Raw genomic sequence first — 17,132 nt, 5'->3', positions numbered from 1 at the left:
ATTCCTGTGGTGCTCTGCCGCAATCATGGTTTAGTGCTGACTAGAGAGACAAGGCAGCTAAAGACTGTAAAACACTCCAGGCAACCCTTGATCTAAATGCCTGTAGGAGCTTCACACCTCTTATTTGCAGGCAGTGGTGCTGACTCCAAACTTGAGGGCAGCAGAGTGGATTGTCTTGGAAGGAGAATCTTGGAATATTTTTCACGTGTGTAAAAACTAAACTAATAAAATCCCTTTAAGTTAGTCCCTCCACTCCCAGGAAACAATAGTAAACTGTAGATTATTTTTAGTCTTATGAGGCTGTTGTATCTGCCATATGTACACACACATACACACACACTCATATATATATATGAGCATCAGAGATTATATATATTTATTTGATCTTCAGTGATCATATAATCAAAGAGAAAATATTTCTTGTGCAGGGATATGGTTGCCAGAGCTGTTCTATTTCAAGTGCTGTCAAATCAATGCCAACATAATTTCAAATACTTTCAGAATTTCTTACTACTTTATTCTCAAAGTCAAGCTTGAAAATGTGTGTACAGCATTAGTAAATACTTCTATTTTTATTCTGAATTTGAAGGATTGTTGGATTATGGTTTTAAAGTAAGTATTTCCAGCTGATGCTGATGGAACTATACAATCATTTTATAGCCATTCAGGATAAAGGGTATTGGCCCTAATCCTGAAACTCTTATTGATGCGATTAATCCTTATATCTGTGAGCTCAGTCACTGAAGTCAACTGGAATTTATGCAGGAGTAATAGTTGCAGAACCAGCCTCAGTCATTTAAATCATGATTATCTCTGGAAAACAACTGAAGATTAGCTCTGGTAATCATTTTTTTTGTATGCATCCCACAGATTAAAAGCAGATGCTTTGTAGAAGTACTCAAGTGTACCTTCCAGGGTACAAATGTCATAATCCATAGCAATTTTACTAGTTTCACTTTGAAAGTGAGTTTGCAGCATTATTTGTCAATTTGGCCAACCTGAACATGTACATTGTGAAAGAGTTCAGCTGGTCAAAAGGATATCCTAGACTAATGGTAAACCAAAGGTATACTTCATTTACTTTGCACCTTTCTTGGCACTCAGATGGATTTGCAAAGAAAAGAAAAGGAGTAGTTTGTTGATATGATCGATATCAACCAAAGGATCGTTTTCTCATGTTTTGATATGCTGCAGTAAAAAAATGTGCCATTTACTTCTGATCATTAATTGACAAAATCTGCACAGAACACGTCATTCCTACTCCATTTCTGGGTTTGGTGATTCCCAAAGGCTGAGCAACAGAAGTCAAAACGGGAAAGCTTTAAAGACCAACTATAAAGGCAGAGATAAATTCAAAGTGATAGTGTTACACTACATCCATATGCCAGGCAAGTTATTTAGCTTGACTTATGAAATATTGATACTATAGTTTGCACTCTTACTACTTCATAGCCTCATGACACAATGTGTCAATCATTGCATTGACCAAAAACATTTGACATCATACAATATCCTCAGTTAAAAATTTACTGTATTCATGAGAAATATTTTATTTCTGTGAGTAGTATGTATTTCTGTTGTACTTCTGACCTTATGTTTAATTTTTCTGGACTCCTCATAATCATTCAGTTAATTTATGGATAAAATCCACAGCATAACTTTTCCTTATATTCCATGATTGACTTCATAATGCAGCACAAAGGTTGCAAGCTTTTGGAGAGCCAGGTTCTCTCCATCTTCTAGTAGAAACCTTTAATTTAAATGACTGAGACCAAGCCTGCAGCTGTTATGAATGAGGTATTAATCTGGTTTACTTTCTCTCCTTTTAGTTAGAAGCCGAAGATCATATAAAAATACTAGGTATGCTGCAAGGGATTTTTAGCAACGCATTCATGTCCACAAATAATAGGCACAGTCAGAAGATAAACTACAGAATGTATACATAAGTAAGGAGGGATTTCTGAAGCCTGCCCTTTATAGTCACAGCAGACTTACAACACTTCAGTAGATAGCAGCTAGCTCCTTAATCCTCTGTGTGCTTCTCCTGGACAGCAATATCACATATTCACTCATGTACAAATCCTGCGTATTATGCTGGACAGAATTTTTACTCTATAAAAAAGTAGAAGTGATCCCTCTCACTGTTTATTCAAAGCACGTGATGAATATGCTATTTAACATTTAAATTCCCCAATAGTATTCAGGACCCAAAGCTAGGTTTATAAGTGCAGCTTTTCACAATTTAAATGTTCCGAGGCAACATCTGAATGACATAAAGAAGTGTGTTAGGGTGGGATGCTGAGTAAGGAGAGGAACAGACCCTACTGGTTGTCCACAAATTTTAGCAATTGTAGAACTAGTGATTATGGTTTGCAATCTGGTTAGGCATGGTTAAGCTCATCTGTATTTATTATGGGCAATGGAGGATTTTGAGGAGAAAGTTTAAAGAAGATAAAATGGTGAACAGTGAAATGGAAAAAAATGTTGAAATACTTGTCAGAAAAATAGATTTTTGACATAGTTACTAGTGGTGCAAATGGGGAAGGATGACCTTTCAACTGACAACCCTTGTAGGCTGGATAAATATTAATGATGAGAGGCCTTTGAAAGAAAACAGAAGAAAAATAAGGGAGAAGAAGATCTAGCTTAAAAATTCTCTTTTCTCATCAAGATAGAAGGATTTCCAAGGTGGAAGACTATAGACATTTTGTCTAAGATGAGACTGCAGTAATGAAGTTATGAAGTGACCCGGGCCCAGTCAATTGTTTCAGCATTGTAAACTGGGGTGAAAAGGTTGTATTTTAGGAATTATTGTGCAAGATGTTCATGGTAGTGTGTTCATCAATCTCATATGTGAGTCCTTAGTATTTTTCTTACCATTAGAATTTTGTGTGATGATAACAAAGTATCAGAGGTAGTTACTTTCTTCTCCTGCCTAAGGAGACTATTATTAGAAAAAAAGAAAATAAGGTTTTCCTTTATTCCTTGTTATCCTATAAAAGATGGTCTTTCTTTAGACGCAGAGCCTCTGTTTCAATTACCTTTCCTAAAATGCTCCTTTCAATGTTCTGCTACCGATTTAAAGAAATAACATTAATCTCACAATGTATAGAAAATAGCTTACAGAAATAGTGTTAAGGTAGTTTCAGAATCTAGAAATAAAAATGGAAGAAAACAAATACTGTCTGGAGATTCAGTCTCTACAGAGACTGTAGGATTGAAGGATATAGCCTTTAATCACTGTCAAAACTATGAAATTAGCAGACTTTCGGTATTCCCAAAAATACATATGCCTTCCAAATTTACAATACTATTTATTTTTTAATTGTGTTTAGGCATTTGCGTACGTGATGATGGCAGCTGTTTTTTGTAAGATTCTGCTTAGAATAAGAATATGCAATATTCTTATTATTAAGGTATTTCTTGGGGAAAGACAGAAGAGATGAAATTCATAAAATAGAGGTGGTGAAATATACTCCACTATTAAAAAGTAGATAGGGCTATTGAGATAAATATTTAATGTTGAATAAACATCTAGAGAATAAATATGATTTGTGGAAGAGGAAGAAAGAAGTAGGGACAGGGAAATGAGAAATCATAGGGACAGTTGAACTTCAGGGGGAAGTTTGACTTTTGTTATTAGCCTTGTTATTATCCAAATCCCAAGCATATAAGACACTTTAGGCTCTGCAGAGTGAGTGAATTTTGTTCTGAAGCACAGTGGGAAATTCATCCGCTGACGGTGAAGTTGTCTCATAAATGTTAACTGCACCTATACTAATAGCTGTAGTTTTTCTTTAATTGGAAGACTGATTTTTTTTCTGTAGTAAAGCATCCTGCTTTGAGTAGGAGGCTGGACTGGAGCATGTCAAGAGATCCTCTCCAACCTCAACTTGTACTGTGAATTATTCTGCGTAACACATTTTCTGTAGATATTCTAGCAATCCTGTAATTATCTGACCTCACACCAATGGAAGAAATGTGATCTCTAGAATTCATAACATGATCAGACTTACGTAGGTAGTTTGAGGGCATATCTTTTATATTAGTGCTTTAATGTCAAGGTCTAGGAAGGTAGAATTGTATACAATTGGTTCACTTAACAATATTCATGAAAGGAATTCATTGTGAGGGATTTTTCCTTTTTTTGTTTTGTTTTATTTTGTTTTCCCTGCAGCTGGGCCTCTGGAACTTCCTCTTTTTGAGCTGATCCCATCACAAAGACAGGTGGTTTTTCATGGAGACCGCTTGCCATTCCAGTGCACTGCAACATATGTTGACAATACCACGCAAGTACATTGGTACCATGCTGGTCATCTGGTTGAAACAGATGAAGAGAGTGGCATATTTGTGGAGGACAGCATCATTCATGACTGCTGCTTAATTACACGGTAACGTATACTCCTTGTAGTAGTCAGACTTGTAGGCAAGGTGAGCAGATGGAAGACTTGCAATAAGCTTCATTGAAACATATATCAGGACTTGTTTTATTTGAAGGAGTTCAATTGCATGCTTGAACAGGAACACAGGCAGGTATAGGTTTTCCATTGCTATGAATGTCTGTGGTTCCAAATCGTATTTCTTGTGTCTGTGTATCCAGATTTGAGCAAATATGGATTTGAAACAGATAAAAAAGAGTTTCTTACACAGTAAACCATGAAAAGAAACTGAACTTAGGAGCATGTGAACTTCAGGAGCATATGAGTGACTTAAAGCCAAACTACTTCCTGATACAATCTAGAAGATTTATCTACCATAGTGATCTACCTGTGAAGAACTATGAGTTTAAAAAAAGGTTTAAAAGGCTTGGATTAGCTTTTGTAGAGTCCAATATACTGGATCCTATATTCTCTAGTTAAGTAAGCTCATATTTGTTTCTTTTAAAACAGTTTTTCAACTTGCTATGAATTTTACCATCTCTGAGATCTACAGAAACCTTTGCTGATGTGAAAAATGCAAGAGGAATGAAGTAGAATAGGCTTCTATAAAAGAAGTAACAACTAATATTTGGCAATGACCGTGTTGTTCCAGTTTTGCTTCAGTTTTCCCTTTTAAATCTTATTTAATAACTTATTATAAATCTCTGTGTTTATTTTTGGTTTTCATCATAGAATGATGACACTTGTCACTTGTGACTAAAAATGCATGTCACTAGAAGCTGCTTAAGGACGCATCCTTTTGTCCTCTGCCCATTTCCATCATTGATCAAAAAAAGAGCCTGATTCTGCATCTATGTTCTGCCTTTCTCTTTGTAGAAGATGGAGTGAAAATAGCTATGCTAATTAGCTCTGGATCATCATTAACATCTTTTCATTCAACCAATTTCTATTAATATAATTGACCTGAAATGCTTCTTGAACTATCAAATGAAAGTTATGAAGGGAGTCAAATTAATTCCTCTCCACTGGGGTGTTTTGGCTTTATTGATCTTAATTTTGTCTGCTTACTGATTATTTGACCCTTTTTGGAGCCCTATAGATCTAGAGGTGTAGATCTGACCTATTCTCACAACTACTGGCTTTCTTCTAATACCAATGTGTTTGGCTGCAGCAGATAATGAAAAAGACTATGAGACCAATTAGTGTGGTAATGCCAAGCGCATGAGCTGTTACATAACTGCTGAGTCACTTAAATTAAAGCATGTTCTTCTTATTTCCATGATATCAAAATTAAAAGACATGCTGGTAATCTCATAATTTTCAACTGAATTATATTTTGCACTATATAAGCAATTTGTAGAGCGTAGTAATAAACTGAAATAAATTGCCTAAAAATGTTAAGATTTTCAAAATAGCTATCCATTTCAAAAAGCTTGTTTAGAAGTAGCTTGACTGAATTTTACCTTGTATTGCTTAATTTTTCCCAGACTATAAAATAAAAATCATTGTCTACCATAGCAATATATTAATAAGGATGGTTGATCTGCTACCTGCCTCATTTACTGTGCATTAAATAGGTGACCTTGATGCTCATGTTGCAGTATGCAGTATGCACCGCTCATGTTGCAGTATGCAATATGCACCGGGATCAGGTATTCAGAAAGAATGTTCTCTAAATACATCGTCATATTTGTTGTTACGACCTGAAAAAATACTTTGCCTTGTCCAAGTGATACGGACTGTTAAAATGAGACAAAATACCTTTTGAATTAAACCCACAGTCTTTAAACAGCTATTTAAAAGCTTAAAACATTTTAATTGCCAATTTATTTGTGCCATATGTTTCACTTCACAATATGGTAGGGTATCAACAGTGTGTTTACTATGCAGCACCATCCTTATGCCATCAAAAAAGCCAATACTCAAGCAATCGTGCCTCTGCCCTGATCAAGGGACTGATCTAAACTAACTTACTAAAGGCCTGAGAAACCTATACTTTTGAAACTAGCTTTCAAAAACCATACCATTTTGAAGTCTGATTTTTTTAAATGTAAATTATAGAGATGTATTGTCTCTTCATGTTGAAAATGAGAAAGGATTGGTCAAGATATGATTATAAAAACCCTCTTTGGCATTTCTTAATTTTAATCCCATCATCATGACCGTGTATACTATAACTCCATTTATGTCATTATTACATGCTAAAATAATATGTAATAGCATGCTTATTACATTACAATAGTATGTATTAATATGCTTGTTGCATGCTATTACACACTAATTTGTGATAGTTCATAAGCCTAGTCACAGTTGTACAAGGCGCTGTGAAACGTCAGAAGGAGTATGCCTCCCTGAGGTTATTATATGTTACGTATAAGATTTGGAGTAAAAATAAAGGTAATTTAAAAGCATTTCTTACAGGGTCATATTTTGCCCTCCTATACCTACTCTTTACAGCAAACGTCAACTCTCTGCGGCTTTCTGTGATTGCACTAAAGGGCAGGCTTTGGCTTGTGCTGCTTAGCAATTTAAAGATTTCTGAAGCTAGACTTAACAAAGAGGTGAAGTTCTGTTCCAAAAGTTGCTTATTCAAACAATTTTAGATGGTTATTTTATTGGGTAGTTCCAGATATTTCTGGATGTGAATTTACAACACAAATATCATATTAAACCCTTCTGTTTTATTAACTGCCACAGTAGAAGGATAAAATATCCAAATGTGTATTTTTTGTCTCCTATGATAAAGCAGAATAAACTAAAATAAATGTTTTTGTTGCAATAATTAAACTGAAGTTTTGAACTGTATTCCAGCCTGTGACATTTCTCTTGGCAAAGGGTATTCCCTTACAGGAGATCTTGACAAGGTGTTTTTAATTCTGCTGCTAGCTCGCATTTACCATTTCTTGCCAATGATAATAATATTTGATTTTGCTCATGTTGAATTTTCTGTCATTATGCCTGTGTATAAATGTCATAGTTTTACATGAAAATGTAAATGTGATGTGGAACTAATTTCCTATCATCTGTGAATGGATCTAGCTGAAACTGTGACTTGTGTTTCCATGAAGACAGCCTAATTTCTTAAGCCTGGAATATTAGGTTATCAGTTTGATCACAATAAGCGGCAATGAAACAATCCATATCCCTGAAGCCACATAGAAGGCAGATTATGTATGGTTCTCTGCAGCGCAGCGTCTTTCCCAACTTCCCCACTGTTCCCGTTCAGTGTTTGGAAGGGCTAGCAGGACAGTTATTAGAATACTAAACTAAAAAAGGAAAATATTTTAGTTTTATGAACAAAGCAACTCTGCAGTAGCAGATACTTTAATTTTCAGGAATTTTCTTATTTACCACATAGACTATAATGACAATTTTCAAGTCTTTTTAGTTCTATTCTGTAAATACTTGTGTAGAGTGTTTAACAGTGCTTATGTCTCTGACAGTGGTAACGACTGCTCTGGGACCATTACAGTTCACAAGTGCTCTTTCTGGAAACATTAAACTGTGCAGAAAGTTAAGAACCAATAAAAAGGAATGTTACACCTGGAGAAACTAACACGCTCTTAACTAAGCCTGGGAGAGCAGGTATTAGTATCAGATGCGTTTTTCAGATGTAATTTTTGTTATGCTATGTAGATGGATTTGCTACTGGAAATACAGACTATTTGGTCTCAACTGTGATCCCCTAAAATAGTGTTTTTCTCTTAAATTCTGTCCTAAGTATTTCAGTCTTCTAACTATGGCTGCCAAATGCAGTCCTTCAAAAAAAAAAAAAAAAAGTAAGTAAGCTTAAGGATCTGTTTGGGTTTTTTTAAAGCACCTAGTGCTTCCTTACATTTTGACAGCAGTCAATGCTAACATGGGATGGCCAAAAGTAAATAGTGAAAGAACAAGTAATGTTTGACATAAAGATAATTATGGAACTACACCTGATCCTTCAGGTGTAACAAGGGTAAAGCAATAGTGAGAAAACTGATTTAAAAATTTATACATAAAATGTGTATATTAATTTCTGAAAGCTGCTTTTAGAGGTGTATGATTATGTGAAAATCTCCAAAACTTCCATCTGCAAAAGGAGTACCTCATATCAAGGAAGAGTTTCAAATCATGATCCACTTGTACTGTAATAGTGAAGGAACTGGGAGAAAAATAAATAGGAATGCAATGTTGTGGATTCAAAATGATGATCATAATTTTTGTAATTAAAAGGCAATTTTGAATCCAATTAATTTTTCAGTGTTTGAAATTATCAGTGCAGCTATTAGTAAAGAATTTGGAACTTGGCTGAGACAATTTCACTAAAAGAGTATGGTTAGTTTAAGATATGATTATTGAGAGAAATTAATGTGAGTACAAATTGATTCCAGGAGTAGACAGGTGGTATCATGACAAGCTTGAGATCTATGCATGCATGCCATATACGAAAGAACAAAACTTCCAGAAATTCTGGGAGAAAGGCAGAAATTCCATACCTATTTTTTCTGGAAAGAATCCAAATAGCCCCTGAACACTCTTAACACTTTGTGGCAAGGATACATCTGGAAAAGATACGAATCAAGCAGTAGTGGTTTGGATGAATATTAGGTACAGAACAGTCTGAAAATGGTGTATCGCTGATGTTACTAGGTTGGATACACAACCAGCAAGTCAGATACGTGCCAAATCATGGCAAAATGTTGGAGATTCACTCTACATAAGATTTAAAAAATAACTGTTAGAACAAACCCAAATAATCATAAATGCAGATATTTCACAAGCGCTTTGTGTTCTGCTGCCATGAGCCTTTGGAGAAGAGCAGCTGAGGGTCATACTGAGAAGCCCAGGGAAATCAGCAGAAATTGTTTAGTACTGATATTTTGTTGCTTCTCCTAATTGACTCTGCTTGACCCTTAGTTGTCGAGCAGTTAGGAAAGAAATGAAGCAAAATAACCATTTATATTGTAAATCAATGTTTCTGTATTGTTTTGAGATTACTTTAAACCCTGTAGTCAATGATTTACAGCTTACTGTAGGCAGCAAAAGACTAGTAACAGATGCACCTTTACCAGCAATGTTCTCATATATCAGATAGGAAGATAATATTTAAAATTATTGCAGAATATTATGAAATGCACAGGATAAGAGTTTGATTATCTGAGATTAAGAGAATCTTCATTGGAACACCCCTCCTATGAGCAAAGGCTGGGAGCTGGGGTTTTTCAGCCTGGAGAAGAGAATATTCCAGGGAGACCTTATTGCAGCCTTCCAGTACTTAAAGGGGGCTTTATAAGGAAGATGGGGCCAAACTTTTCAGCAGGGCCTGATGCAATAGGACAAGGGGTAATGATTTTAAACTAAAAGAGGGCAGATTTGGACTAGATATGAGGAAGACAGTTTTCACAATGAAGGTGGTGAGACACTGGTCCATGTTGCCCAGAGAGGCGGTAGATGCCCCATCCCTGGAAGCATTCAAGGTCAGGTTGGACGGGGCTCTGAGCAACCTGATCGAGTTGAGGATGTCCCTGCTCCTTGCAGGGGGGTTGGACTAGATGACCTTAAAGGTCCCTTTCAACCCAAAGATTCATTGATTCTATGATTCATGCAAATTAATTTGGAAATTTAATTAAACTTAGTCCTTTTCTCTAAACACCTTTCAATTACCTGAATGAAACCCAATGGCAGTTTTACTACTAATCAGTTTGGGGAATAATATAAAATACAACCTGTGAAAAAGTATACCGATGCTATGAAAAGCAAAAGTAGCAACAATGGTACCCTCTACCATTAAAGGAACAGACAATTATGTAAGAATTGTGCTGTGCTGTAAAAACTGTCGGCTTAATTTGGGTAACTGCTTTTTGAAATATGATTGAGAAATAGGTATTTTTACAGAAAATACATACAAGTATTTTGGGCTGATAGAATTAAAAAACCCTAGAATTGAAAAACAGTAAGTCAGAACTGTAAAAAAAAATTGACAGAGTCCTTCTTGAAGAACTTTAATAGATTACTCTTTTTGTAGTGTTGAGACCGGATTAACAAGATGCCTTGTACTAAATTTTGGCCTCTTGCTTCTATCTCTGCTTATTTCCTGCAGCTGAGTCCATGCAGCCACACCACTGAAATGAAATGTTGAGTTCAGTAATAAGAACAAAAATTTGCACTTTTTCCCCTGTAAGGGGGAATCAATAGAGATTTGCTTTGACTTTTTAGGGCCAGAATGATTTTAATGTGGCCCTTCAAACAGTTGCAGCTATACAGCTGAGATGCTGCACTGCAGCAGCAGTTTGGAGTGAACATCTCAGGACTGGCTTTTTAAAATTACTTTTCCTGTCAACACCAATGTAAGGTATAGTTATACATATTCTCTCAGTCCAGGCAGTAGTTTGTAACCCTGTGCATCAGCTGTGATTATCAGAGCAGTTCTGACTTATGTCCAGACTCTGATGTACTCCTGCCAAGTCCATCACCTTAGATAACGGTGAAGCAAACCATTTCTTTAAAGCAAAACATGTGAGAAATATTAAAAGAAATAACTGAATTACTTTTTACTTTTCATGTATTTCAATCCATTCAATGTAGAAAATGTGTTGTAGGACATATTCCTTATGGATTTGCAGAAAGCTTTTCTACTCCAGTAGTATGCTGGAATTCCATGAAAATAGGTCCCAGCCCCTCCCCTTCTTTCTCCCTACAGAATAAAAGAACCCTATTTTTAATTTTTTATGGTATTTTCATTGGATGACTCCTGGCCGTCACAAAATAAAGTTTACACTTGTAGAGATACACTGTATACTGGAGAAAGAATAGAGATTGTTCTTTAAGTTCTTATGTAGGAATCTACTACGGTTTATCTCCATTTTGGATCTTCCCAAATTTCTTGCAGGTCAGCAAACAAAACAGGTCAGTGTTCTAGCCGTAGTATACAATTATGCTATCCCATAAAGTATTTATTAAATAATTTCTGCATTTGTAATATCACCACTGACTAGAGTGGGAAATTCTGTCAAAGTAGTGTGGATTTGGCAAATAATTTGAAATTGTAAAATTAATGTACCAGGTTTTTTAGTTTGTTTTCTTTTGTGTGTTGTTTGGTTTTCTGTGTGTTTTGTTTTGTTGTGGTTTTTTTTTTTGCTGGTGCCAGTGGCACGTAATCAAGTAATTGTTCTAAGTAGGTTAACAATTCTGAATCATCAATATTTTACTTTAAAAGCTTTTTATGCAATTTTGTCTGTCGGACTGATTGTCATAGTGTTATTTTTGTCTAAGAACCTCTGATAGTGTACAGATCACAAGAGTTATGCTAATGAAATAACGTTTCCTCTGGATATAACATTGCAGCATACGGACTACTTAAGGGCAGATGAAAGGCAGACAGCAGGTGTAGCACCATTTCCCCAGAAGACTGCAGTTAAGCAAGTTGCTGGTAGAGCAAAATTAATAACAATAAACACATTTGAGCATCCCCAAACCTTTCACCAACTGACAGAGCAGCTCTGTGATAGACAACTGATTCATGAAGTCCTTTAAATAAGCCCTGGCCCGGGTGTACTCTCTTCAGATAGCTCTATAGCACTGTTCTGTTACAGACCTACCAGCTGCCTGAAGGTTTCTCCAGCAAGAGGAAGCTTTAAGTGCTCTAGAGCTGTTGACACCTTTTTTTTTCCTTCCCCACTTTTTTTTCTCAGCTAGCTAGACTTGCATGTGTTGACTCTAGGACTGCGGGAGTATGAAGATAAATGCAAACACTTCTGCGCGCACCCTTCGATGCAGCACAGTAGCTGGTAGTTTGTCTCCACCTGATAAGTTCAATGACAGAGAAAAGGACTATATAAGAAACCAAACCTGTTGTGATATGTTGTAGAGCTATTTAGATTTCTGACTCTGTTTCTGAAGATGATTTCATTTACTCACTCTTAGTAGTATTTGCTTTTTCAATTTTAAGAAACAAATTGAGAGCATATAAATACAGGTCACAGGTTCTTTGACATCCGCTTATAGAAAACACATCTCACTGTTGGGCAAATGATTAGATAACAAATGGATAATATTAGCCTGTGACAACATTTTTGAACATTTGCATTTCAGTCAAAATACTTTGAGCAATACAACGGAAAATAAAGTGAGATGTTTACTAACTGATAGATGGGTCTTTTCTCTCATTTTGGAAGTAGGTTTTTTTTTTTTCCTGTCAATATATTGTCATTAAAATTAGGTGCTTTCCATTGGCATCTCTGAAGTCAATTCCAACTGTTGTCATGGTCCTAGCACACTGATGTGAACAAACTAGCTGATAGATAAATTATAGTAAAAGTATGTTATAGCACATTACATTTCTTGGGTAGCTACAGATAGCGTTAAACAGCAAGTTATGCTTTGTTTTTATATTCAGTTAGAATAAACAGAAAATCATGTGTATTGAATTTACTAAGTGTATGACAAATTGATTACACCTGAAAATATTTGCCAGGCATAAAATGAGTACCAACTTTAATCTTCCTTGTCTCTTGCTGTTGCCCAGACACAGCTTTCTTGAAAGGCCATTGGCCTTCTAAAGGTGTTTCTTTCATGGGTAAATAAATAATTTTGTCAAAGAGATCAGACTAGCAATTCAGTTCAGATAAAGTGCCTAGATTTACACATTCTTTCTTAATTTTCCATGTTTTAACCTTATATCCCCTGTGAAAGGCTGTGTTCTAAGCAGGAGGGTACTCTGGAGACAAACACTCATTTTTTAAGCTCTGTGTTAGTATTAATAATTTAAGGTGGTATGGGTTGGATGCAGGTTGTGCAGGCCTTCTGTCTGAACCCTAGAAAAGCATTCTCTGTTTATCTGTCTGAAGAATATGAGGAAACCTAAATGTTATCTGTGTTTGAGTAATTAATTTTTATTTTTTCTCCAGGAAGAGCAGTTGGTTCTTCCCAAGTCTTACAGGAACTCAAGTCAGACTTCAAAACATTTTGTGTGGAAAGCCAATCAAAATATGGTGTTGAAGTCTCCTCTTTATTTGTTACTCTCTTTCCTGGCATGTAAATGACTGCTGGGGCATACAGTAAATGTCACTAAGGTATTACTTCAGGACATGGTTGAGTAACTTTGCATAATGAGACCTACTTATGATTGTCTAATTAGTTATGCATAACTGCAGCAATGCAAAACTATGCCTCAAATAGAAATCTATCGTCACAAGTTACTTGATTACATGAGTAAGGCTTCTGCCTGTATTCCTCTCTTTGTAATAACCAATGCCACAGGTTTCTGATGAATATAACAACTTTTTAATGCAATTGCATCAGCTTTACATTTTAATTAGTTTTTCAATATGTCAGCCATCACATTTGAAAAAGGAATCCTACCATGCATAAAATTCCCCAGTACAAAAAAATCCATGTATATTCTCTTTATTCCTTTCAATCTTTTTGTTGAGAAGGCCACTATTTCAAAAGGAAACTTGAGAAAAGCTTGCTAGTCACCCTTTTGTTCTCATCAGGCAGCAACCTTCATATTCAGTTTGCCTTGACACCATCTTGTGAATGTCTGACTTTGTTTTACATCTTGGTAGGTCAACAATTTCCACAAAAGTAGCAACTCTCACACCTCTGAGGAGTGGGATATGATTGCTAATGCGGAAGGAGTAGGAACTCTTTCTGACTCATACTCCATCCTTAGGAAAGCTGCATAGTGGAGACAAGATTGTTTCGTTTGTGGCCTGACATTTATTAGCTTCTGTGAGATAGGATAATCAAGAAAAGTGTACAGATGAAGGTGCTGTCCTCAATTCTGCTGTGCTGTTGTCAAGCTCCTAAACCAGACAGTCCTGCCGTATTCTCAGGTCATGGGAGAGTTCTTGCCTTTTATCAAGACTTGTTGCCATGGCCAAGAGAGATCAAGAATGCTTTTCTCCTAAGAGTAAGAAAAACAATGGAACTTCTGGCCGCACTAATGTAACAGTGCCAAGACTTATAATATGTAACTGACCTGCTAGAAAATTTTATGAAGAGATTTAAAATTCTGTACAGGCCCACCCTTTCCTTTTGGTCTGCCAGGACTGTGAAGTTGCCAAGGATTATAAATGGAGAAAATGTTAAAGGATCAATTTGACTGCTCTTTTTGAGAATTAAAAGACTTTTTTTTTTTTTCCATACAGTCCCCCAAATTCTCCAGGGGTATAAGATCAATTTATCATTTGTCATATCCAGATGGTAAGTAAATGAACAGTTTCACCATTGGGCTTGCTATCGAAAATATTCCTAGAGGAATATAAATGAATGCATCATTTACAGTGGCCAGATAGCAATTCAGAAGGCAATTCCATGTTCTAGTCATTATACAGCTTCTTCTGTATTCTGGCTGATTCTGAAGATGGCCCATCTGAAGAAAGGGCCATAGAAGATTAAATGTGTGAATGTGAGGATTTCTCATCATTTTAGAGAACTTGATCCAGTGTTGGAGTATTGCATGTCTACCAGAAGCAACACTGGTGTATCAGTAAATGTCTGTGAAAGTGGGAAACTTCATCCAATGACAGGAGATTTGTTTAGCAGCAGATAAATTTGCATCAGAACACATTTCAGCAATTTAAATAAATGGAAAATGTACCTTTTTTCCTCATATTTATTTAACTTGATATTGATTACCTGTAAATCTAACAATATGTTCAAGTCTTGCATTTACCTAAAATAAATATGGTTCCCAGTTTTATCAAATTCGTAGTGTTAACAATGATTATAAATATTTTATATGGAATATATCAAAAGATAAGCACATCTATCATGCATTCTATTCACTTGGGAAGTTTCTGGGTCTTGATGCAACAGGTGAATATTTATGCTGCCTATTGTTTCTGTAAAAAAGCTTTTATGGATAGTTGTTTTTACAAGCTCTAGGAACGTATTCTTTCTCAGCTGTCTATAAGAATGATGTGAGATTGTTGTGACACATGAAATAGAAGATGTAATTAAAAAAATGTTATCAACTGGCTAATTTCATTGAAGTATTTCAACCTGAATGTAAGAAGATGTATTAAGAGTTAGCTAGCAGGATGCTGTTATTGGGCTTTCTCATCTGAGACTTCTTAAGAGAATAAGTGCTTCTTTTGACATGAAAATATTCAGCTACTTTGTCTGAGAATGGCTAGTAAAGCTTTTTCTATGTTTTCTGCAATAAAAACATGTTTGAATCTGTTGTAAAAATTAGATAAGGGGTTGCAAGGTACTTGGAGCTCAAAGCCATCATAAATAGGAACAATGTAAGATTTTTAAAGTTATTGTTTAATGCTAAATTTGACTGAATATCTGGAGAACTGCACAAAAATTCTGAAGCAATTTAACTTAAACCAAAAGCTATTTACCATGGTTTGCTTGTTTTCTTGGGATCAAGATAATGGGCCTGTAGGAAGTACTTGAGAAAATCATCCTTCATTGTATGCATATTTGAAAGGGAAAATTACATATGCAGCTGTCTAATCACTTCCTGCCTTGATTGTGGTCTACTTTCATGTGTATCAGAAGTAGTCTACATACAAGGAGATTAGATTCAATCCTTTCTTGTAGCCAAGTTAAGAAAAGCGCTTATATAATATACAAAGGTTTAAACTGAAAAAAGGTGACAGCTTTAGAAAAGTATAAAAGAGAAAAAAAAAGTTATATAGAATTATTCTCTGTATATCTTTCAAAATGTCAGGCTCTTTACAAAACTGTCAAAAGCCACAAGTAGAATTTTCTAAGAGTTTGTTTTAAATTCAGATTTGAAATAAATTTAATAACTTTTAAATTCTGTGCTTCTCTTTTTATAACGTACCTTCTCCCCCTTTCTGATTCTACTCCATTTCTTCCCATACTCCATTTCTTCCCACGTAATTTGTAATTGTCTAAACCATAAGATATTCAAAGATGAGCCATTTCAGGTAAATATTTCAGATAATTACTACCTTTTTTCTTCTCCCAACTGCTTTCAAAAGCTGTACTTTTTTAAAAACTGTAGAAAATTTATTTCTAGACCAATAGCAGATTTAAGATCTAATGTATTACTTTCTTAAAATGTAGCAGTTAGCATTATTTTTGTTCATGAGATCTATGGAGTTAGTTACAGTAATTGCATAAGATTCTATCCCTGATGAAGTCAATTGAAAAACTAAACTTTATTGACTTCATTAGGGCCTGGATTATATCCATTAGATGAAGGAAAGCTTCTCACCTGATTTAAAATATAAAAAAAATACTAACCAGAACAGTTCTAGGCAATTTTAAATGTTGCTGAAATTATTTCCTCCTTCTCTAACTATACATGGAATATTTAGCTTAGGCAGCTAAATATTGGCGTGGTGCAGTCATGCACAATGTTTGTATTGTAAGAGAAGCCACAGTGTCTCTGTATTTAACTTGTGTAACATTCATTATAAAGAGCTAATGCAACCTTAAGTTATTCATACAAATAACTACATTTCGTACTTGGTGGGGGACAGTGTGAAAGAAGTTTGTGAGTTGTGAAGTACTGAAAGATATACCAGCATTTGCCTCATCTCATTTTGCATTCATCAGGAAAATTATATAAAACTTCCAAAGTCAGTGACTATTCTAGAAAACTTTTCCTGTGCTGTCACAGGAGCAGCAGGTTCTGCTGTTGAAACACCATAGGAGGTGGAGTCACAGCTGAAGGGAAGCATTCTCTGTGAATTGGATGCACTACCAACTTGAAATATATTCCTGACTTCCAAGTGCTTGTTTATGCAAGAAAAAAAAAATTGGGGAAAGGAGAACAGGCATTGATACATA

General features: G+C 35.4%; 1 protein-coding gene across 1 annotated transcript in view; it reads left to right on the top strand.

Annotated features, from left to right (window-relative positions):
- The window catches only part of LOC309406992 (adhesion G protein-coupled receptor A3-like), a gene marked incomplete at its 3' end in the record, with an annotated part of 279,833 nt that overhangs the window by 129,944 nt on the left and 132,757 nt on the right, over positions 1–17,132 (top strand). The window contains exon 7 of the mRNA XM_082002382.1: positions 4,178–4,391. Within this exon, the coding sequence (XP_081858508.1) occupies positions 4,178–4,391 (214 nt within the window). The remainder of the gene's footprint in view (positions 1–4,177; positions 4,392–17,132) is intronic.

This window comes from Phaethon aethereus (genome assembly GCF_964289735.1).
Source record: "Phaethon aethereus genome assembly, chromosome: 7".
NCBI classification, from domain to species: Eukaryota; Metazoa; Chordata; class Aves; order Phaethontiformes; family Phaethontidae; genus Phaethon; species Phaethon aethereus.
Note: the sequence above shows the minus strand (reverse complement) of the source record. Positions and strands in the feature narration are given on the sequence as shown.